At 39.2% G+C, this 21,920-nt stretch overlaps 2 protein-coding genes across 8 annotated transcripts; one reads left to right on the top strand and one right to left on the bottom strand.

The window, feature by feature from the left end:
* Window positions 1-372: 372 nt before the first annotated feature.
* pierce2 (piercer of microtubule wall 2) lies at window positions 373-4,655 on the bottom strand. Of its 3 annotated transcripts, none has more exons than XM_066685044.1 (3): window positions 4,458-4,655; window positions 3,767-3,913; window positions 373-868 (listed from the first exon to the last, which is right to left on the bottom strand). In XM_066685044.1, exons 2-3 carry the CDS (start codon window positions 3,786-3,788, stop codon window positions 519-521), a joined length of 372 nt encoding a protein of 123 aa, XP_066541141.1. In that variant the 5' UTR covers window positions 3,789-3,913; window positions 4,458-4,655; the 3' UTR covers window positions 373-518. The 3 variants fall into 3 exon arrangements, with proteins under 3 accessions (XP_066541141.1, XP_066541143.1, XP_066541144.1); XM_066685046.1 differs by having other exon boundaries at window positions 3,770-3,913; XM_066685047.1 differs by lacking the exon at window positions 3,767-3,913 and having other exon boundaries at window positions 4,458-4,647.
* A 474-nt stretch (window positions 4,656-5,129) lies between these two features.
* Window positions 5,130-21,899, top strand: ccpg1 (cell cycle progression 1). Of its 5 annotated transcripts, none has more exons than XM_066684867.1 (11): window positions 5,130-5,273; window positions 7,135-7,263; window positions 7,937-8,036; window positions 8,277-8,362; window positions 8,694-8,901; window positions 10,746-10,912; window positions 14,052-14,199; window positions 14,516-14,628; window positions 15,964-16,089; window positions 17,203-18,539; window positions 20,939-21,899. In XM_066684867.1, exons 2-11 carry the CDS (start codon window positions 7,204-7,206, stop codon window positions 21,120-21,122), a joined length of 2,529 nt encoding a protein of 842 aa, XP_066540964.1. In that variant the 5' UTR covers window positions 5,130-5,273; window positions 7,135-7,203; the 3' UTR covers window positions 21,123-21,899. The 5 variants fall into 5 exon arrangements, with proteins under 5 accessions (XP_066540964.1, XP_066540968.1, XP_066540967.1 ...); XM_066684871.1 differs by having other exon boundaries at window positions 20,826-21,078; XM_066684868.1 differs by having other exon boundaries at window positions 5,140-5,273; window positions 7,138-7,263.
* Window positions 21,900-21,920: the final 21 nt, after the last annotated feature.

Below are 21,920 nucleotides of genomic sequence, written 5' to 3'. Positions count from 1 at the left end.
TTCAGCATACTGTTTGTTGCTACTTTAGGGCTTGGGACTTACATTTAATTTCACTTTCATTGTTCACCATAACAAAGTTGCAAGAGTTATTTAATTGATTTTCCGGAATTGCTGCCTAATTATTAATATTAATTATTAATATTTATGAATATAATTAAATATTAATTATTCGATCACAAGGTACATGTAGTTTAATTTTTCTAATTAGATAGTAAAGAAATTGGTATTTCTTTTTAGACATGGATATCCCTGTTTCATATTGCACACAATAACACTCAAGGACTTTGTTTACATTGTCAAAATTGCAGTCTGCAACTCTCATGAGAACATTCCTCTTGAAAATCACGGGTTAATGGCATTTTTTGTTGTGAGATTTTATTTCAGTCAGTTATGGAGACAAACCAGTGTAACTTTACCAAGTAAGATTATTCAAAAACCCCAGATACACCATCAGTTAGCCAATAACAATAACATGAATGCTGCAGAGGAAAGATAATATTTTAGCTGCTATCCTTCACTTAGATGGTGTTCTGCAGGTTTGGACAGTCGTACACTCTGCTGCGATCCACGCTGGTGTTGAGCGAGTGGTTTCGGTACATGCCACACATGCCGAGGTGCTGAGAGAAAGCCTGGGACATGGGGATGTAGGAACAGGGTGAGGACTCGAAGCTGGGGGGATGTAATCCGTATTCACTCGCTGTGGTTCTGTACAGGAGGCTCTGGGGCTTCACCCATGGAGAGATGGAAGTGGGCTCCACCCTCTTCATACAGGAGAACACCGGGTTTCCTGGATTGGAACATTGAGCATGAGATGATTCCTGTTGTTTCTGTTGTTGATCCTCATTTTGTGACATCTCTGTATCAAAGCCTAAAATTTTAAATCAACATAAAGAGTTCATGAGACTTAGGAGAGGAACAAATAAAAACAAACCAAATTCCAGAAGACCTAGGGGATCCCTCTAGACCGTTCTTGCTTGAAATACCAGATGTTAGAAACATATCTTTACAATAAATTTTATTAAGGGTGAAAATCAAGGGGCATATTACGATACGATATCACAATATGTTTTTCAAAATAACTATATCATAATGCTCTGATTCTGCAATGTACTATATACTGCAAGGCAATCCTCTATGACAGTGGTTCTGACATGAAGCAGCAAGAGGTGGTACGCCAAATGACCTCGAAAAATTACTACTTAAGGAATTTATTCATAACTGAAAATCTAAAATTGTTATGTGTAAATTACATAATGTTTCACAGTTTTTATAATTATGCCCCTTTGAAATATGACAGTTATCTTCACTTCAAATTTACATCATTCGTTTGATTAGCCCCACCACATGGAATCATGAAGTAGTGACTCTGGTAGGTCAAACTGGAGGGGGAGTCTGTAATATCGATATTAGGCATGAGTGTATTAATCATGTATTACAAAGGAAAGCAACACAATATATCACAATATATATATTTACACTTGACTCCTTCCTAAAACATATTCTTTGAAATCTTAAATTAAACTCTTCAGAGTAGGTGGAGATGCCTGCTGATTGTGGAGAGGAAATAAAATGCTAAATTTGAGTTGTGGACATGCCCAGTGTTAGAATATGTATCTGTTTTATAATTTTCTGTTTCCTTTTATTATTTTTATTTATATTATTATCTTTGTCTCCTTACTCAAATTTTTAACTCTGTAAGATAATTCAGGACAAAACAACCTGGTACCTTTGTAGGCATATTATAATGTACAGGGTGGGCCATTTATATGGATACACCTTAATAAAATGGGAATGGTTGGTGATATTAACTTCCTGTTTGTGGCACATTAGTATATGGGAGGGGGGGAAACTTTTCAAAATGGGTGGTGACCATGGCCATTTTGAAGTCGGACATTTTGGATCCAACTTTTGTTTATTCAATGGGAAGAGGGTCATGTGACACATCAAACTTATTGGGAATTTCACAAGAAAAACTTTATTCTTTCATGAGTTATTTACAAGTTTCTGACCACTTATAAAATGTGTTCAAAGTGCTGCCCATTGTGTTGGATTGTCAATGCAACCCTCTTCACTGCAGGAGAAATGCTAGCACAGGCTTCCAGTATCCATAGTTTCTGGTGCTGCACATCTTGTATCTTCACAGCATAGACAATTGCTTTCAGATGACCCCAAATATAAAAGCCTAAGGGGGTCAAATCGGGAGACCTTGGGGGCCATTCAACTGGCCCACGATGACCAATCCACTTTCCAGGAAACTGTTCATCTAGGAATGCTTGGACCTGACACCCATAATGTGGTGGTGCACCATCTTGCTGGAAAAACTCAGGGAACGTGCCAGCTTCAGTGCATAAAAAGGAAAACACATCATCATGTAGCAATTTTGCATATCCAGTGGCCTTGAGGTTTCTATTGATGAAGAATGGCCCCAATGTCTTTGTACCCCATATACCACACCATAACATTAAAATGTGCAGCACCTGAAGCCTGTGCTAGCCTTTCTAGCAATCTTACCCTGAAAATGGCAGACTGGCAAACACATATCTACAATTTTTAACGATTATGTCTTTTAGTAATGCAGAGTGCGTCATAGAAGCTTAGAGTCAGGTTAATCTAGGTTGTGCAGAATTAGTGAGAGATGTAGATAAGCTTCAGTCTATAAAGGCCATCAAAAAGTGCAAAATGGGCATGTTAGTGGTTTTGAAAGAAGCCTGTCTGTTGGCAAAAGTCAGTGGAGTGACAACAGAAAAAGGTTGAATCTGTGAACCAGTATATGTCACGTTTGGCTGAAGCATGGTCTCTGGACATGCTGTTTCTGATTGTGATACATGTGCTGTGTTACTCACTAATGTTGCAATTTTCAGTGTCATTTCATGCCACAATGTATTTCAACCAATGACAACTCAGTGCTGCACACCTGGTATGCCTGCTTGTTACCAAACATATGTGCCTTTACATAATATTATGATAACATAACTCCTTTAAGGTTTCCTTGGTGTACTGAAAAATGTTCCATTACATCACCATTTTAAGGGAGATTCCCAGAGCCTTATGTGGATTTGTCATTCAGCTTAATCAGAAGAATAATCATGATTTCCTGTCAGTAAATTAGTTTGGCCGCATTCCTGTACCTCTATGTGGTAATCCTGCTTTCAGTGAATCACGACCTAAATTTAATGGTCGATGTTCACTCATTTCTTTATTGCCAACAATAAGACCGCAGAACCCTACATATGAAACCCCATATTACAATATCAACAAGGAGAAGGAGAATCACGTTATTCTAATGTACCATCCTAAAGATACACCTGAGGCCAATATATCCATGTTTTTAGATGTTCCTAGTATTTGTGGGTCGGAATTTGATTGAGAAGTTTTTTAGGTTCGTGGTGGCTATATTGTCGTTGTTTGTTACTAATGTTTATCACTTGTTGTGTCAGTGTACTGGGCATTAATTTCCTGATACGTTGCTCTTGCTGTACCTATAAATCCCGAAGTATGCAAAATGTACACATAGCACATATTGATGTTCAAGTCACTATTCTATGATCACCAATGATTACATCTTAGTGTTACTGCCTATACCATACACCAGACAGTTATGTTTTCCTTCTTATATCTTTCTTATGGCAAAGAAGATGGGGGAGTTGTGATAATATGTTTCTGTCTTTTAATTTTCTGTTTCCTTTTATCATTTTTATCTGTATTTTTATCTTTGTCTGTAATTTTGCTGTAATTTTTAACTCTGTAAGATAATTCAGGATACAACCACCTGGTAAAAGAAAGAACATTTCTGACGAAGGCCTGTTGCGTGCATTAAATAAATCTTCCTGGATTCATCTGAAATGTTTTCCCTCCTTTTCTTCAAGAAACCAGCCAGCTGACTACAAAGCTGATTGAAACCTCATAACACCGGCTAAGAAAAAGAGATAACAATCAAATGTGAGGCCCATATGAGTAGCCCAACAGGGACCCAGCAAGTTTTGTCCATGGATTTCATGGACGGTGTCATTAATGGAGCCAGGGTGAATTAAATATAGGACTAATGGTGTTATACACAGAATACATTAAATCTCTCTAAATAAAGACAATAATGAAATAATACTACAGGCACACATGGGCCGAATAATAAAACCGCGCTTACAACCGCTTGAGTTCAAGGGGAACTCCATAGACTTTTCAAAATTTCTGTAACATTCAATGACTGAAATGTAAACCAAGTCATTCAGTGTTTGTTATGAAATGGTAGATTTCTTTGCAGTGGTGGATTTCCGATTGATGACCAAGCGGTTGTGTGCGTGGTTTTGTTATTCGGATTAAACATGAAAGATTAAAGCTAGTGTCTGTGGAGAGTCATATACAGACAGTGAAGCAAAAGTGGAAGAAGGATTAAAGCATATGAAGTAATGAAAAGCTGAACTAATTTAAATATCCTTTATTTTAATAAGACCGTAACTCACCCCCGGACAGAAGGCCTGCGCTGTGGTTCTGTTTCCGTGGCAACAGCAGCGCCTTCACTGCACTGAGGCGCCCCCTATGTCCACATTATACAAATATACTGTGTGTGTATGAACATTTAATATACTTATCAATATCACCAATACAGGAAACATTTGATCTCTAATACAGCCATGATGAATACTGATACATATAAATACAAATCAATAATCCTGCTGACTACTCCAGTACCCGCTTCTATAACTTATCGTTTAAGCATTAAACATGAGTTTTGGATACTTGTGGTGAGATTAGACAAAGTTTTGTTTATTTCTAAAAGTGGCTTACTGGCGATATCCTTCTAAATAAATGAAAAAAGATGTATCTTGTCCCCACCATTTATTAATGAATTAACTTATTGGGTGCACGTTTTAATCTATTTTGAAGGAATGTCACGAGTAGGGTTTAAATGAACAACTTGAAACTTTAAACTTTGAAGCAGAATCTCATACATTAAACAATCAACAAAAACAAACTACAGGTCCCCAGTATTTCCCATGTAATGCAGGCAGTGTCACGTGACATATGTTATTGCCCACTAATCTTTAAAAGTGGGAGTTGTAGTTATTTCGGCGCAGCGTGTGCTTCGTTCTGCTGTACGTGAAATACATTTCCCATAGTGCACATCTCCCGGGCTCGACGTGTTGTTATTGATGTTGGTAGAGCGCTGGTGTGTTGAGGCGGAGAGCTGCTGTTGCTGCGTGGAGGACATTTCACATTTCGCACAGTTTTGAGGTTTTATAGAGCTGTTCGGTCGCGGAGGCGAGTGTCTCTCACAGGTAAACTCTCCCAGTCTTTCTCACAGGCAGTGTCACTCCTGGGAACCCTCGGGGTAATTGGGGTGCTGCAGTAAAATTTTGCAGAATCGGCGTTGTGTTTGTTTTTAAGTCCTTTAGAAGGCTAACATGAAAATTTCCTGTGTTTCAGAAGCTTCAAATGCCTTGTACTGTTCCATGTCACTTGTCTGTTAAATGACGGGATTATCCCTGGCTTTAAATATGTTTAAGGCTGAGATTGGCCTGTTTTCCTCAAGCATCTTTTTCTAGTGTTTTGTTTCATCTTAAAGGATCACAGTCGTTTTACCACCAAATATAGCACACGGTTTTTCTGAACGTGTAGCTTAATGAGTTTACTATCTTACATTTTTAAAGTGTAACACGCATGAGATGAAATGTCAAATTGCTTTGTAGTGCCTAAATGAACCACTTTATGGTCCGCAGAGTGGATCCCCCACATGGAGGCAAACATGCCTAAGACAAGTTACGTACAGAATTTCATATGCAGAGGTGGCTCGATGCCATTTTAATGGCTGTTTTATATTGCAAAGAATTCATTTTCGGGAAGAAATGACTGATTATATTTTACCAGTGTGAGAATCTACAGCAAGATGTGTGTATGACTAAGTATGAAAAGCCTGCACAAAAGTTATTTCCCAGCAACAACATATGTATGACACTTTTAAACAAGACACATTTAAAGAAACATTAAATATTTAGATATTTTCAGAACACATTATTGACTGATCTTAATATAGTAATATATTAAACGTGATGCATTATGTAGCTTAAGGTGTGTTTCAACCTGGTCTGCTTCTTAAAGTGAGGGGCTGTTTAGAGAAGCCACTGAGAATAGAGATGGTTCACAGATAACAATCTTAAATGCAAACCAGCTTGTTTAGTGTGAAATAATAAAGAAAGGTTGGCTAGATCCATGTAAATAAGAATTATGATTGTTATTGGTACTATGCCACATGTTACAAATGTTCCTGGTGGACGTCTGGGAAAGAATAATCCATAGGTTATCAGCACTTACTAAGGTTATGATGGGTTACATGCATAGCTCAGGTGGATTATTTTAGCTCAGTGGTACAATACAATGCATGAGTGATGCAATAGGGCTGTAACATTTTTGTGGACCTTTCTGCCATTGTCACTTCCACCACTTCCACCAAGATCCACACAAGACTCTTCTACATAAAGAAGCACATTTCATCTTGGGTGGCACGGTGGCACAGCAGGTAGTGTTGCTGTCACACAGCTTCAGGGTCCTACCACCAGATGAGTTTGGGTTCGAGCCCCACTCCGGGTGACTGTCTGTGAGGAGTTTGGTGTATTCTCCCCATGTCTGTGTGGGTTTCCTCCGAGTGCTTTGGTTCCCCCCCACGATCCAAAATCACACTTTGCTAGGTAGACTGATGACTTAGTGTGAGAGAGATTGTGAGAGTGTGTGTCGCCCTGTGAAAGACTGGTGCTCCCTACAGGGTGTCATCCCACCTTGCGACCAGTGATTCCGGGGAGGAATTGGATGAGCGGTTACAGACAATGAATGAATGAATTAACATTTCATAACAGTGGCTTCTCACTATTATATCTCAACTATAATTTAGAGTGGCCATTTTTTAGTTTCAAATCTCCCTGAAACATTTTATTTACAGACGTGGTAGTGCTGCTGTGTGGTGTACAAATAATGATTTACCAGCTGTGGGGGCAACCTGACTTTTGAGTAAAGCTTGGCAAATAGTGTAGTTGCATGTAAAATACACCACACTGTACAGCCACAATACTAGTTTTGTTATATACACAAGTAAGTGTAGACTGCTTTGCATATACAAATATGTAAAATGCTTGAACTTGTTTGCAGCAGCAGATCCTGTAGTTTTTGCTGGTTCCACTGTAGACTCTTCTGCTTTTTGCCAGCTGTTTTTTCAACATGTCAGAAACCTCGAGTGATACAGAGTCCTCATGTGGATGGACCGTCATCAGCAATGAGGTGAGTGATATCCTTTCAGACATAAGGAAACTTTTCGACTAATGTTAGGTTTCCAAATACAGTTCTCATCCTATAACCAGATGAATTTAAATTATTGGCCATTTGCAATATAATGAATGAAAAAAGCCTTACTTATTAACATTCATTTATACTATATTCCCAAATTAAATGCACAAATGAAAAATATAAGGTAATACATGCCTAACATACATATCTTGTCATACACAGGAATTGTGGGCAGATGCCAATATCCAATATTTGTCTTGTGCACATCTGCCAATTCATACACATTTTATAGAACAGATATACTACTTGAGCTTGACATTACAGAGGAATATAACTCTTATCTGCAGGGGCTTACAGAAGCAGATTTTTTACCACAGTGGTCCAATGACTTCTCAATGTTTTAATCTCTCAGAATATCATGAATGCCTTCACATATCTATTTAAAGTACTGGCTACATCTGAACATTCTTTTAGCACTTTTCTCTCAACAACATTGTGATTCTGATCTCTGAGCAGGTCATCCTTAATAAAAACAAAGACAGGATTTGTAGGGTAGAAAACCACTAATGGTGTGCCCTGCTCGTTTATTGAATATGAAGCTAATTGCAGATGGTTTTTGAAGGCCATATGACTGAGCTTAATGAAACCCGTGTGCTGTGTTTTGAAGGGCTCAGACATTGAGACGCTGGGAGCTGAGAACGGAGCAGATTATGATCCGGAGGAGGTGGACAGAGCTCCAGCTCCAGATCAGATCAGTTCTCCTCAAGGTAGAGCTTCAGGGGCTGTTCCGCTCTATGCAGATTTGATCAAATTCTTATGTCTTTATTTACTCTCTCCATGATTTTCATTCATGATGTTTCTGAAATGCATGATATTAATGCCTGTTGTTTACACTGCCACTAAGAGGATTACTTAATTAAAGTCTTGTGGATTGCTAAGACTAAAACAATAAAATCAAGAATGACGCAGCACGTTTGAAACCCTTAAAAACTCAAATTTGTTTTCAGTTGATAACCCAGGGGCATGTGGAGACACCTCTATGGACACTACCCTTAAAGAGGAGACTTTGGTAGAAACTGAATCATGCCAGCAGGTACAGATTGTTCCACTAAGACAAAAAAAAAAAAAAAAAATCCAAGGAGGTTATTGTTAGTTTATTATTTCATTTCTGGCTCTGGATATTACATGTTTTTCAAGAGGTGGTTCAAAATGACTCACACAAAACTTTTAAAATAAAGGAAACGTGTAAGGGACTGAGATAAATTTAAATATCCAAATGGAGAAAAAATAATGAGAACATATATTGAGGAATTATAAAATATATTAAGTGTATAACTTATGTTGTTAGTAGGACTGTCACTAACAGATAATAACTACAAGTATTATTACTATATTTATTATTATTTGTGTGTTAATGTATATAGGCAGTGGAGGGGATAGGACTAGAAGAGCATGTCACACCCTGCTCCTCCAGCGATCACTCTGACATCATCACCCTTGGAGATGCTAGGGAAGCAGAGCTTGGCCCATGGGAGGAGCCCATCCCTAAGGACAGCAAAGAGACAAGCAATGAAGAACTTTACCTGGGAACATCATCTAGCAGTCAGTACACTTTCAGTGCCCCAGAAACCAGTGAGTTATACATATACACCCTAAAAATGTTTGTAGGCACCCCTTGTTATTAGTGAATTCAGCTATGTTGAGGTGCATTCTTTGTGGATACAGAATACGTTTATGCTTGTATACTCTCATAAAACTACGGACCGAAATAGGATGGTCTGATGAATCTATATGTGTCACCAGGTTACTGTGCTCAGTGCCAAGCACTGACTAAATGAATATGAAGCCATCTGCATTGGGTGGTGGAGCAGTGGCACTGTGTTCATTGTAGTTCCATCTAATAAGTTTGGGATCTGTTGGCGTTGTCTATGTGATCTAGGAGTAATCATTTCATATCACTACCTCACGTCACCAATGTTCCCATGCCTGAATGCTATCAAGTTTTCACAGAAATATTCCAAGTAGGGCTTGTTATTCTTGATTTCAGAAAAAAATGTGGATGTGCAAAAGATTTTGGCGGTGTTGTGCAGACCTAAAGCATCAGTGACTGTCTTTATCAGTCCACTGGTTATTGTTAGTAGACCTTAATAGTCTGCTAAGATATTTTGGATCCTTAAAATGAGACCAAACATCCTGTGATTATAAGTGCAGCTGATAAAACTAAATCTAATGGCTCTGTGATTAGATTAGTTGTGTGTGTGTGTGTGTGTGTGTGTGTGTGTGTGTGTGTGATGAACAGGTTCTGTCACGTTAAGTCTATCAGGCAGCTAATGAAACCTCAGACCAATGGCTGTGTGTGTAGATTACTGATGTGGAATGTTTGGTCTGTGTGTGTGTTTATTTTGTTGTGTGAAATGCCACCATGAGGTTGTTGACCCAGTTGTGTTGTGGCCCTTAACGAAACACATTCCCCTGTGTGAGCTGGAAATAGAAGCTTATCACAGCTCATACTCCTGGGTTTAGTTTGCTGTGGTGCTGGGCCACATCTGATGCTGATAAACATGTGAATAAATCTCACAATCCCTCTTTAGTTATGCTGTTTTTTTGTCTGGACTTATTTTGCATAATTATAATTTCTAAATATCAGGCTACATCATGTTACATATGCACTGTATTATCATAGAATTCTGATTAGTGCCATCTGAGTTGGGTGGTCATGTGTCATAAATGGTGATATTATAATTATTCAGGAATTTTTGCCATGTTGCTAATGATTAGTAAAAGTTGGATTCTAATTATGGTTTTAAGTCAGAAGCTGTTCATGCTGAATGAAAAACACGAGTGAGACCTAAGCCTCAGGTCATTTTCCACATGTTGTTTTGTTTCCAAGGTTGTCCTGCTATATTAGAGAACATTAGACACAGCTGCCTTGAGCTGTGTGTTTGTATCCAGTGTATAAAACCTATCACTGGATTGGTACTGGATGATGTTTACAGTGAAGATGTGATTACTCTGTGGGGGTGTGTGGGTGTGTTAGAAACATTGTTAGACCTCACCATGTCATTGTGAACTCATGTAATTTCTGATCTGCATCTATGAAAGCTAGTATGCTCACGTAACAAAGCGGATTTTTGTAAATGTGTTTGCAGAAGTGTTCTCAACTGTGGAATATAAACCAGACCCCAGGCATTTTAGATGTTTCAGTACCACCCCAGCAATGGGTTGTGGTGCAGTGGAACTGTTCTCCGGAGTGATAGAGTTACATCTAGTAACTTTGGGATGAGTTGGAGTGGTGTTTGTGATCCAGAAAAAATCATTCAATGTCAGTGCCTGACCTTACTTATGTTCTCGTGAAAGAATTCATCAAGTTATCACAGAAATCTAGTGTAAAGACTTTCCTGAAGATCAAAGGCTGTTACTGTAGTTAGTGGATGTATAACATGTATGCGCGCATGCGTGTGTGTGTGTGTTTGTAGTCTTTCCAGCAGAGCATCCCAGTGTGCGCAGAGCCTCCAGCAGCAGCACTGAGGATGAATGTGAGGATGAAGAAGGTGTGAAAAAGGCCAGTCCAGTGGTGAGAAGGCGAAGGTTGAGGAGGAGCACCACCGGATCTGAGTCTGAGGAGCAGCAGGAGAGAGAGGAGGTACATAAAACAATTTAACTTCTTCTTTTACACCTTTATGCAGAAGTTTGTGTGCTTTGTGGCAAGTTTACACAACTTGTGAAAATGTGCAAACTTAACTGTGGAACTTTTCCAGCAGCATTTTTGTGTTAGATAATCTTAACAGAAAGAGAGTGTTCAGAGTGATCTTTGCCCTACCACATGAAGAGCAACACTATTATTATTATTTCTGTAAACAACGGTAGTCCTCATTTAGATGTTAAAATGAAAGAAATATAAGTATGGATCCCTGACCCATTTTTCAGCGTCACGTTTGTAGACAGGGCTATGTTCACTGGAGTCAGTCAGAAGAGGAGCTCGGATTGTGTCCCAAAGTAGCGCCATACACTACATCATACAGTGCACATCATACATCACAGGCAGTAATTAGATGCTAATTCAACAATAAAACATTAAACCTATAGCTCACTAAAAAATACTTTACTTTGTGAGTGCAAAAACTGTTATTTTATGATTGACACTGTGCCCTACGGAGGGTGTAGGGAGACATTTGGGATTTGGCCTCTGCTTCACTGTGGCATGGAAACCTCTCTCACTAATCACTCACACTTTCAGACAAGGAGAACTATTTTCATTAAGCCAAAGAGAAATAATTTAGGCAGTCGTGATAAAATATTATTTTCCAAAAATCTGTTACTCTCTGAGAACGCAGTGACAGCAGGATCAGATTATTTACCTGTAAACAAGGAGAAAATGAGGTAAAACACTGAAACAAACTTGAGTGAAGTAAGACAGTAACTGAAGCTTCTATATGATCTGTGTATGAATAACTCACTCAGATTTGGATGGAAGAAGAATAATGTTATTGCTGCAAACCTATTTTAAAGATATTGTTCTCCTCATTATGCTACGCTGTGGGAACATTTATGCCTCTCACACTAAGATGCGGTGGGCGCCTGTGCTTCACTGTGTTGTAAGACTCTCTCCAGCACAGGGAGAGGATCTGTGAATGAGAGAAATGTATCTGTTTTTCCCATTTGTTTACATTGTTTATATTTTCTGAAAACAGAATATCTGTCCTCAATATAGTGCCTATGCCAAAAAAATCACATGGCTGCAACCTATGGATAGAAGTTTTCGTTTAGCATTTAGTTGAAGTCAAGTACCTTGATGTCAGCAGATCCATGGGCCAGGGCTTAAAACAGTGTAAAACAACAGCAAGACTCTGCAATTAAGTAATATGTGGTGGTGAACACACAGACACACTAGTATGCACCCATACACACAGAATAGTGGTGTGCTTGCACTTGGTTCAGTTGAAACGTACCATGCTGGAATGTGGTTGTCCCCCCACTTATGCTCACACGCAATTTTACTTTTCCACACCTGAGCATGTTTACATCATAAGACATTGGTTTTTATTTGGAATAAATGCAATTTTGCACAGCACAGCGGAGTTGAGGACTTTCACATGCCTTATAGATTTTTTTTGATTCTGTGGCACAGGTATTTCCCTTTAATCGCACTCCACATAAGGTTCTTTTCTGAGGCAGATAGTCATGAATTTTACCAAACCCTTTCAGCAAACCCTGCCTCTCAGCCTTAGACCCTGCGTATGTAGAGTAGACCCATGTGATCCCAGTCTAAGACTACATTCATTCATTATCTGTAACCACTACAAGATTGATCTGGGTCCAGAGCCTACCCAGAAACACTTGGAGCATGGTGGAACACGACCTGGATGGGTTTGTAGCCACCAGATTTGGGCTGCTACCTGATTTGAACTGCGCATGCACAAAACATGATGCTTGTGTATACTTTTCATATAGTTCTGATATTATATTAATTTCTTCTTTGAGGATAATTGTAAATGTACACAGCCTTTTTTAGCCGAACGGCACGTGTGTCCCACATCAATATTTGTCATGTTTAATTTAACAGAAGACTACCTCAAAATATCTACACGGATATCTTCAGCTGTAAATAAACACACCTAGTCGGTTGTTTAAAACGTTGTAGGACAGTGAGGAAAGCCTTCATGTGTGTTTAATGTTACTCACTCTTCAAGATAAAGCTCCCATCTGCTTTGGGGACCAGTCTCTGAAGCTATAAGCTACAGGCGTGAAGATCTGTGCATGCACAGTTCAAATCTGGCAGGTCACACAAATCGGGTAGTTACAGAGCTCAAAGACATACAGTACAGTGCAAAAAGTTATAGGCACTTGAGAAAATGAGATTTAAAAAAATATTTATCTGAGTTGTATAAGTTTTTGTGCTCTAAAACACATAAAAAAAACATGTAATATATTAGAATAAATAAAGTTAAAAGCCAGTTTTAAAAACTTCATTACGTTGAACTAAATGTTGAGTTAACAAATCCATACGATCAAAGAGAATATCTAGAAATAAACTGTGCTCTTCGCACTCGCTCACATCTGCTATTTAGAAATGCTTGCTGTTTTTATGTTTTTGTATTTATATATAATTGTATACAAGCATCACACTTTTTATGAAATTATTTATTATTATTTAACTTATTTTAATTAATAATAATAGTAATAATATTAGGTGTTTGGTACTTTTGCACAGTACTGTATATCTGCTATATGTGTTTACAGTAAGTATCAGAGCATTGACATCACATTTACATTCTGTGAGTCCAACTGAACTGTGCCCGGGCACAGTATGGAGCACTCACATTAGTCAAGCAAACTGGATTTTCAGGGTCAAAACTGCCTGGACTTGGTACACATTGCCTAGTTTAAAGTACACCCCAAGATTCATCATGGCTTTGTGTTTTTTGTGTGTGTGTGTGTTTTTTTATATATATATAAGGCATTGGGGAGACCAAAACCTGATCATTTGACACTGTGTCAGAGCAGGGAAAGCTCTAAACAGAGTCCAGGAGCAGGAGTGGAAAATCTGTAATATATATTTAATATACTGAAGTATGTGTTTGCTCTGTAACTGAGCTGATAATGATCAACCTCCTGTAAATCTGTGAGTATGCATGTGTGTGTTTGGTAACTGTATAAACACTAGTCTCCCTGGGTCTGGTTTGTGTTTATATAGCAACAGTATAGAGTTGAAGAGAAGAATAATGTTCTGCCTGTTAGTATTTAAATTTATTTAGTGATAACCTGTATGAACTCTGTATTAGGGAGGTGATGAAGCTGAACAGGAAGCAGAGGAGTTCGGGGAGACTCGTGTTTTTGCTCCTCAGCACAGGCAGGTCAGTGGGACACTCAACAAGTGCATCCTGCTCGCCCTCATTATCGCCATCAGCATGGGCTTTGGACACTTCTATGGTCAGTATATGTATATCATTCACATGTATCAATAAGTTAGGTACACTTTTATATTAATATGCCCATAGACGAGCATCACCTATAGAATAGCGCTTGGAAGTTTTCTCTGGCTTTTATATTGTTTATATAGATATCAGAATTATATTGTATAGACAGAAATTAAGAAATATATTGTGATTTTGGCCAGCCCTCCATATAAACAGACCTGTTCATTTGTACTGCAAATGTATTCTTTAATTTCTTTTATTTCTGGTATAAAGATGTGTGGGTACTATAATATATGCTAAAACTTAATCTGTGCGTTTGTGTGATATAGGAACAGTGCAGATACAGGAGAGACATCGGATGGTGGAGAAAACCCGTGTAAATGAACCGAGTGAGACTCGAGAACTCCATCAGTGTCACAGAGAAAAAGAAACCAACAGCAAGGTCTTATCTTTATCATCTGGTGGCGGATGCAGTGCAGAGAGACGAGAAATGTATTTCTATTTCTCTTAGGATCTGGGCTCAAGCAGCCAAAATATTGGGACCAGTTGAGAACCCTTAATAACTATAATACAGAGGACATAAATTGTCCTGTCACTGGAGATTGCCCAGGAATATTGCTAGAAGATAAATGTAACTCAGAGAGCTTAGACTTTTTTCTGAGTTATTATAACCAAGCCATTTTAAGGCATAAGCAGCTACTAAAATTAGTTTTGACCAGTACATGATTTTCCCAGGGAATTTGTCTGCTTGAGTTTTTGAAAGGTTCTTGTGTAAGTTCCAGGGGTTTTTGTGTAAGCTTTTCCCTCTTTGTCCTGTCTCTTCTCCTGTTGCATGTCCTCTTTGGTGAACTTTGTTTCAGTTTCAAAATCTGTCCTTCGGTTGATGCTTGAAACCGTTTCAGTGACACTGAGATAGCTTTAACTCTTAACTCTTGAAGTTAGATACCTTTATCTCAAGTAAGGTTTGTAAAATTGACAGATTTTCTTTCAAAAATTGACAAAATGAGTAACATACACAGATCAATCATAACATTATCATCAGACACAGCAGTGCTGCTGACGTTTTTAAAGCCTTCACTGTCATTGCTGGACTGAGAATAGTCCACCAACCAAAAATATGAAACTAGAGGACATCTAACAAAAACTGTACAACAACAGATGAGCTACTGCCTCTGACTTTATGTCTACAAGGTGGACCTACAAGGTCCATGTGTCTAACAGAGTGGACAGTGGGTGGACACAGTGTTTAAAAACACCAGCAGCACTGCTTTGTCTGATTCACTCATACCAGTACAACACACACTAACACACCAACACCAGGTCATTGTCACTGCAGCACTGTGAAAGATACACACCCAAATCATACCTGCTCTGTGGTGGTCCTGTGGAGGTCCTGACCATTTTAAGAACGGGGTAAAACTAATGTTTCATAGTCTGCAATTATAAAACTACAACGTGCGCCTGTATGGTCAGTGAATGTAGAAACAAAGAGGTGGCTATAATGTTATGGTTTATTGGTGAAATTTCCCCCCTTATTCTTAATGTAGGCCAGGGGTTCTCAGATGTTTGACAGTAGACCGGAAACTCTCAGACTGTTAATGCACAAATTTATTCTGCATGCTGATGAACCATGCAATTTTTCCAGGGTTAGAATCAGAGCAGGACAAATTTGAGCGAGCACATATTTATTTTGCAGAAAACTGGTAAAACCTTTTACAAAAAACAAACTTCACACACCAAACTTGTCTTGGCTGACCAGTGTGCAATGTGCATTCAGGATGTGGTTGAAAGTCTGAGGAAAGTCCCTGAGAACAAGCGAGACATGGTGATGTCCCTGACAGACCTAATGGATAAGATTACCAAAGAGAACCAGCATCTCAGAGACAAAGAGGCTGAGCTACAGGTGACCCCTATTTACTGGTTTCATTAGTTACACATATAGGACATTTGACATGGATTTATTTTCAAGAAAATAGCTGCAACAAAATTCACCATTTATGTGTTACGTTTTTTTTTTATTGATGATATTGTGAAGTTCCTTGGTTCTATTGTTCCTGTTAAACAAGAAATCACAGGCCTTGGGTAGTGAATAGATACGACTGTCATTCTGATACTCAGACTTAGTGGTGGCCAGTAGAATATAGATATGGCATGTGGGAATGTACATCTTTTGTTCACTAGACATGTAAGGAGCAGACATCTAGCCATTCATTGAGAACAGCACAAAAAATGGAACAGGGTTAGCTAGAAATTAGTTATTTGGAGAAAAAAATAACAAAAAGTGAACAAAAATAACAAAAAAAGTGATTATATTAGGTGTACAAAGGTGCACAAAAATCATTGAGTAATGTGTAATTGTAATTCAAAATTCAAACAGTCTCCTGCTCATTTGTCTTTTTATGGCAACTCTTGCATAATATTAAAATTTGTAATTTTATTCAAAAGAAAATAACGTAAAGATTAAATAGTTTGAAAACTGACAAACGAGGAGAATTCATTCATTACTGCATTTATGAGTTCCATCAAAGAAAAAAGCACTGCAATGATTTCAGTGTCAGCAGCTGTGAATATAGCATATTTATACGTTTTGATGGTTTCTAACACCATGCTTGCGTTTCCTCCGGGTGCTCCGGTTTCCTCCCACAGTTCAAAAACACACATGGATAGGTGTATTGGTGACTCAAGTGTCCATAGATGTGAGTGAAAGTGTGAGTGTGTCCCCTTCTTAAGGACTGGCGACCCCTGATTCTGGATAGACTCCGGACCCACCGCGACCCTGAATTGGATAAGCAGTTACAGAGAATGAATGAATGTTTGAATGTTGAATTACAATTATACATTACACAAAAATGCTTAATAACCTATTTGTACACCTAACAGATATGGAATGGCAAAACGATGAGGTAATTTGTTTGACCATATTACTCAGCCCTGGATATAGAGAAGTAACACAGGAGGTATGGGGCTTGTTTGGGGGTTTAATTTCTTTTTGCTTTTATGTCAAACTCGGGCACAGAAAGAAGACTTGTTTGAACAGTTTCAGCAGGCCAAGAGTGAGATGGAGTCTCACCAGAAGCATCTCACTTCAGAGAACCGAGCTCTGAAGAACACCCTGGAGCGAGAGGAGGCATCTCTGTCCACTCTGCAGGATGAGTTACGGCATCTCAGAGCACAGATCCGAGAGCTTGAGGAAAAGGGAGCTGGAGCAGACTCCATTCTGTCTGAGAATCAGAGACTGAAAGACTACTTGCTAGAGGAGAAGCAGAAGGTTCGTAGCTTCCTCAACCAGAAAGAGGCACTGATGGCAGAGGCGCAGGTTCTGCGTAAGGAGTTGGACAAGGAGAGAAAAGTGACTGAGAGACTTAGGGACGAGCTGGAAGAATTGAGTCAGAAAGAATCTGGACCAGAACGGGATCCTGAAACTCAAGAACTTCAGACACGACTTCAGGAGCTGGAGAAAAAGTTGAGCTTCGAACAGCAGCGTTCAGATCTGTGGGAACGACTCTATGTGGAAACAAAAGATGAGAGATCCAAAGGCGATAGGCAGTTTAAACCTAGGAAACCCAAAGAAGGAATGCTGGGGAAGGTGAAGGAGACTTTTGATGCGGTGAAGAATTCCACCAAAGAGTTTGTGCACCACCACAAGGAGCAGATCAAAAAAGCCAAGGAAGCAGTCAAGGAGAACCTTAAGAAGTTTTCTGATTCTGTCAAGTCCACGTTCAGGCACCTGAAAGATTCGGCATCTAACATGTTTGACACGCAGCGACGATCACAGGAGAGGAGGTATCATGAGAGGAAGGATGCAAGAACTGAACAGCAGGAATTTAAGCTTGAGGAAGATGATAAACACACAGAAGAAAACCACTGGGAACACCACAGACCCCTGCACCAGCCCCCTCGCAAATTCACAATGGACTCCTCCTTCCAAACTGATCGAAACACACGGAAACCTGGCGCCCAGAAGGACGAAGTCAACATGGGACAGAGAGCTGTGCCCAAAGGATGCACTGGCGTTTTCGACTGCGCATACCAAGAGTCCATGAGCCTCTTCAACAAGGCCATGGAGCCAATAAGAGCGGACGAGTTCAACCAGCTCCTCCAGAGCTACCTCCAGCAGGAAGTGGGTCACTTCCACCACTGGACAGAACTGGAGAGCTTCATCAATAATTTCTTCCACAATGGGCTCTTTATTCATGACCAAATGCTGTTCACTGACTTTGTCAGCGGTGTGGAAGACTACCTGGAGGATATGCATGAGTACCAGGAAATGGATGATGATGTTTTTGAGGATCTGGATGATTACATATACAGGCACTTCTTTGGAGATACATACACAAAACGGTATGGACCAAGGTAAGTATCTCTCATTATTCTTTTTACATGTGGAAACATTTAATATCTTCATCTAAAACTCTTAGCACACTGGCCCAACATTTTCCAAGGCACATTAATGTTTCAATTTTGGCAGCTGTATTTTGAATGTTCAGAAGTGGAAAGGCACCTGTAACCATGTGAATGTGGGAGAATTTTCTAAAGACATCCTAAAAAATACAGGTATGGTACACAAACGCGATGTTTGTTTTTGTCCCATGGAGCCAGATATGTAGATTATGGGGGGAATTTGTTAACATTTCGGTGCTGGATTGCATTGTCCCCACACAACCATGAAAATTCTATTAATCTATACTTGTAATGTCCAGAGTAGACTAGAACTTTATAGACACCTCTTTGAAATAACTGTTAGCCATTGCTAGCATAGGTGTCCAAAGGTACATAGTAGACAGGAAATGGTTACTAGTTTAACTGTAAAATCCATGAATGTTTATTATACCGAAAAACTTACATAAATTGCATAAAAAAAAGTTAGGAACAGCATCCCAGTGTCCGCCACACTGCATGCAGTGTTTTTTATTTTTATTTTTTATTTTTTTTGTCATGGGGAAACATTTAACAGTGGCCATAGTCTCGCATTACCAGACTTTCTAGGGGGAGTCTGGTACCTTTTGCCACTTAACACCAAGAACCACCCACTAATGCAGGAGATGAAATTTGATTGACATGCAAAAGGACCATTCACTAGTCTGCTGTTATGGCATGACTTGCAGGAGGAAGCAGATAGCCAATCAGAATGAAACTGTCAGAATCCTGAGGCTAACTTAACACACTCCCCCTGTCCCAATTCTTGTCTTAAGACCTTCCTGGAAGTTGCATTTTGATGACGTTATCAAAGGGTGCTAAAAGATACTACATTTAAACAGGGATTTTCCCATAACAACAGCATTTTTAAAACATGACTCAAACCTCACAGGTCTTAATAAAGTGAAAATATGCTAGTTACACTTAAAGGGTTAATGTTTATCTGTTTTTCAAGGTTTCCACAAGGCTTGCAGTGGGACATGGGTAATTCCCTTCATGAAAGTGTTGTTTGCTGCAGACCCACAGGAGAGGCACTTGTTAGCACCCTTGTTGAGGAAAATAGAAGAATTGGGAAACCTTTGCACGCTTAGACGGACACACGCAAATGAGGGTTGCACGGGCGTATGTGCGAGTTGAGATCAGGACTGAAAGTATTTTACTTTGTCAACTTGTGAGCAGGGCGTCTGTGGCTGAGGCTACAGTGACAGAGTCAAAGTGTGGTGCCCACTCTGAACTGCCCCTCCTGATTTTATCCCTAAGGACCCTCAAAACCAGGAGAGGTGAAATAAGGCGAGAGCTCCTGAAGACTGCTCTCTTTTAAAATGCTGTTTCTCTTTTAAGGAGGAAAGATGCTGGTTTATTCATTACGTTTAATTAAAAGTACAACAAAATATCGCATGCAGAAAAAGAAAAAAAGAATGCATTCTAGACAGAATTACAAATTTCCATTACCCCTTTCATTTTAATGGCACTTAAATTACATTTGAGTGCTTTTTTTGCCCCCATCTTAAATCATAAAATTCTTTCTACCTTAAACAGAGCTCAGTAACATTCTTCCACCAGCTTTCATTGTGCTCTAGAACATATTTGAAATAAACATGCCTCTTGAAAATCGACCTGCATTTATTTCCTCAAAAACAACAAAATTGAGGGTGAACAATAAATTAATAATTAAAAGTTAAAACGTGATACAAATAATTACTTTCGTATTCATCTTGATCTCACATGTAATGAGTCCTAGGGCCCACTCCAGGTCACTGTCTGTGAGGAATTTGGTGTGTTCTCTCCGTGTCTGCATGGGTTTCCTCCAACTGTCCAAAAACTCACATTGGTAGGTAGATTGGCTAGTCAAAAGTGTCCATAGTTGTGAGTGTGAGTTGCCCTGTAATGGACAGGCCCACCCTACAGGGTTTGTTCGACCCTTGCGCCCAGTGATTCCGGGTAGGCTCTGGTCCCATGTCATGTCTAGTACATAGATTTTATTCTCAGTGCAAAGCATGGTCTAGATAAGACAAAACTGCTCACACTAGGAACTGACTGGAATGATGGAGCTCTAACCAATTCTACATTCTACTTTTGGGATTATGTCTGGCCCTGCAGGACAGTGTTCTTGCTAGTGTGTGCTGGAATGCGTTTGGTCAGTGTGCTGTGGACTTTTAGGAGCTGCAAACTGCATGCGTTTCTGAGCTTAACTCACTCTTCTCTTGCCTTTTTTGCTGCTAGGTCTGAGACACAGTAGCCTCTGCATGTTCACAATGAGCAGCGCATGAAATTTTAAGGTTTAACATAATTGAGGAAGAAAAACCTTAAATCATTTGCTGTTTGTAAATTTACAGTCGACCCTTGGATGGGCTGGGGTCAAAGGTGAGATCGGAGCAGGAGGTCAAGCGGCAGCGAAAGCACCAGCGACCCGCTCCTCCAAGGGACAGGAAGTGGACTCGATCGGGACGCAGCTCCAACAGACACTTCACTGAAGTCAAAATAGAGCTGGGGCCCATGCCTTTTGACCCAAAATACTAGCGCACAATTCAGATTCTAGCTGTTTCTATCATAGCTCCTTAAGCAGATGAGTACCTTTCATTTAATTTAAACTAATGAAAGCTTAAAATCATTCCCTTCAGTCAACCATTACCCTCTTTGTGATTTTGCACAAATGTAAATGCTGATTGAATGTTTTCTTGCGTGTGCTCTGTATTTTTTGCAGTCGTTTCTGGGTGTAGTCTGTAGTGTTCCTTTCTCAGAGCCCACAACAGAGCTTTGTGAATTATGAGACAGATTTATGTTCTGGTTCTCTAGTTGAAAGTGTTTGTTTTGCAATTCAAAATATGTTAAAAACCAATTTAATTAGGTTCATCTTAATTCTGCATATGTCACAAAATTGTAGATACCAAAGAATAATTACAGATCTATGAAAAAAAGAAATGGACAATCAGGTAAAACGGACCAAATAAATTGAGTGTGTTCCACTGAAATTTTGTCTGGACAATTCCACTATAGTAGCATTGGTATCTCTGATATTAGATCATTTTGGAGAGGTCCTCTTTTGGTGTGTTGATTGGTGTGTAAATGGTCTTCTTCCTGCTGCTAAATGTCCACACTGATTAAATTCTGTCCAGTAGAAGTAATACGGAGGATTAAAAGTTGTAAGTTTATGTATTATTTGGGACTTCTCACCTTTGGAGAAGTTAACATTCCAGTTGAGGTTTTTTTTTTTTTCCCTTCCTCCCAAATTCCTACAAAATGTAGTTTTTGTTTTCTGTTGCACTAGTTCATGCACAAATGTCTATAGATTAAAAAATAAAATAAACATGTTTTTTG

This window comes from Hoplias malabaricus, chromosome 11 (genome assembly GCF_029633855.1).
Source record: "Hoplias malabaricus isolate fHopMal1 chromosome 11, fHopMal1.hap1, whole genome shotgun sequence".
Classification (NCBI taxonomy): domain Eukaryota; kingdom Metazoa; phylum Chordata; class Actinopteri; order Characiformes; family Erythrinidae; genus Hoplias; species Hoplias malabaricus.
This window is presented reverse-complemented; position numbering and strand designations above follow the sequence as displayed.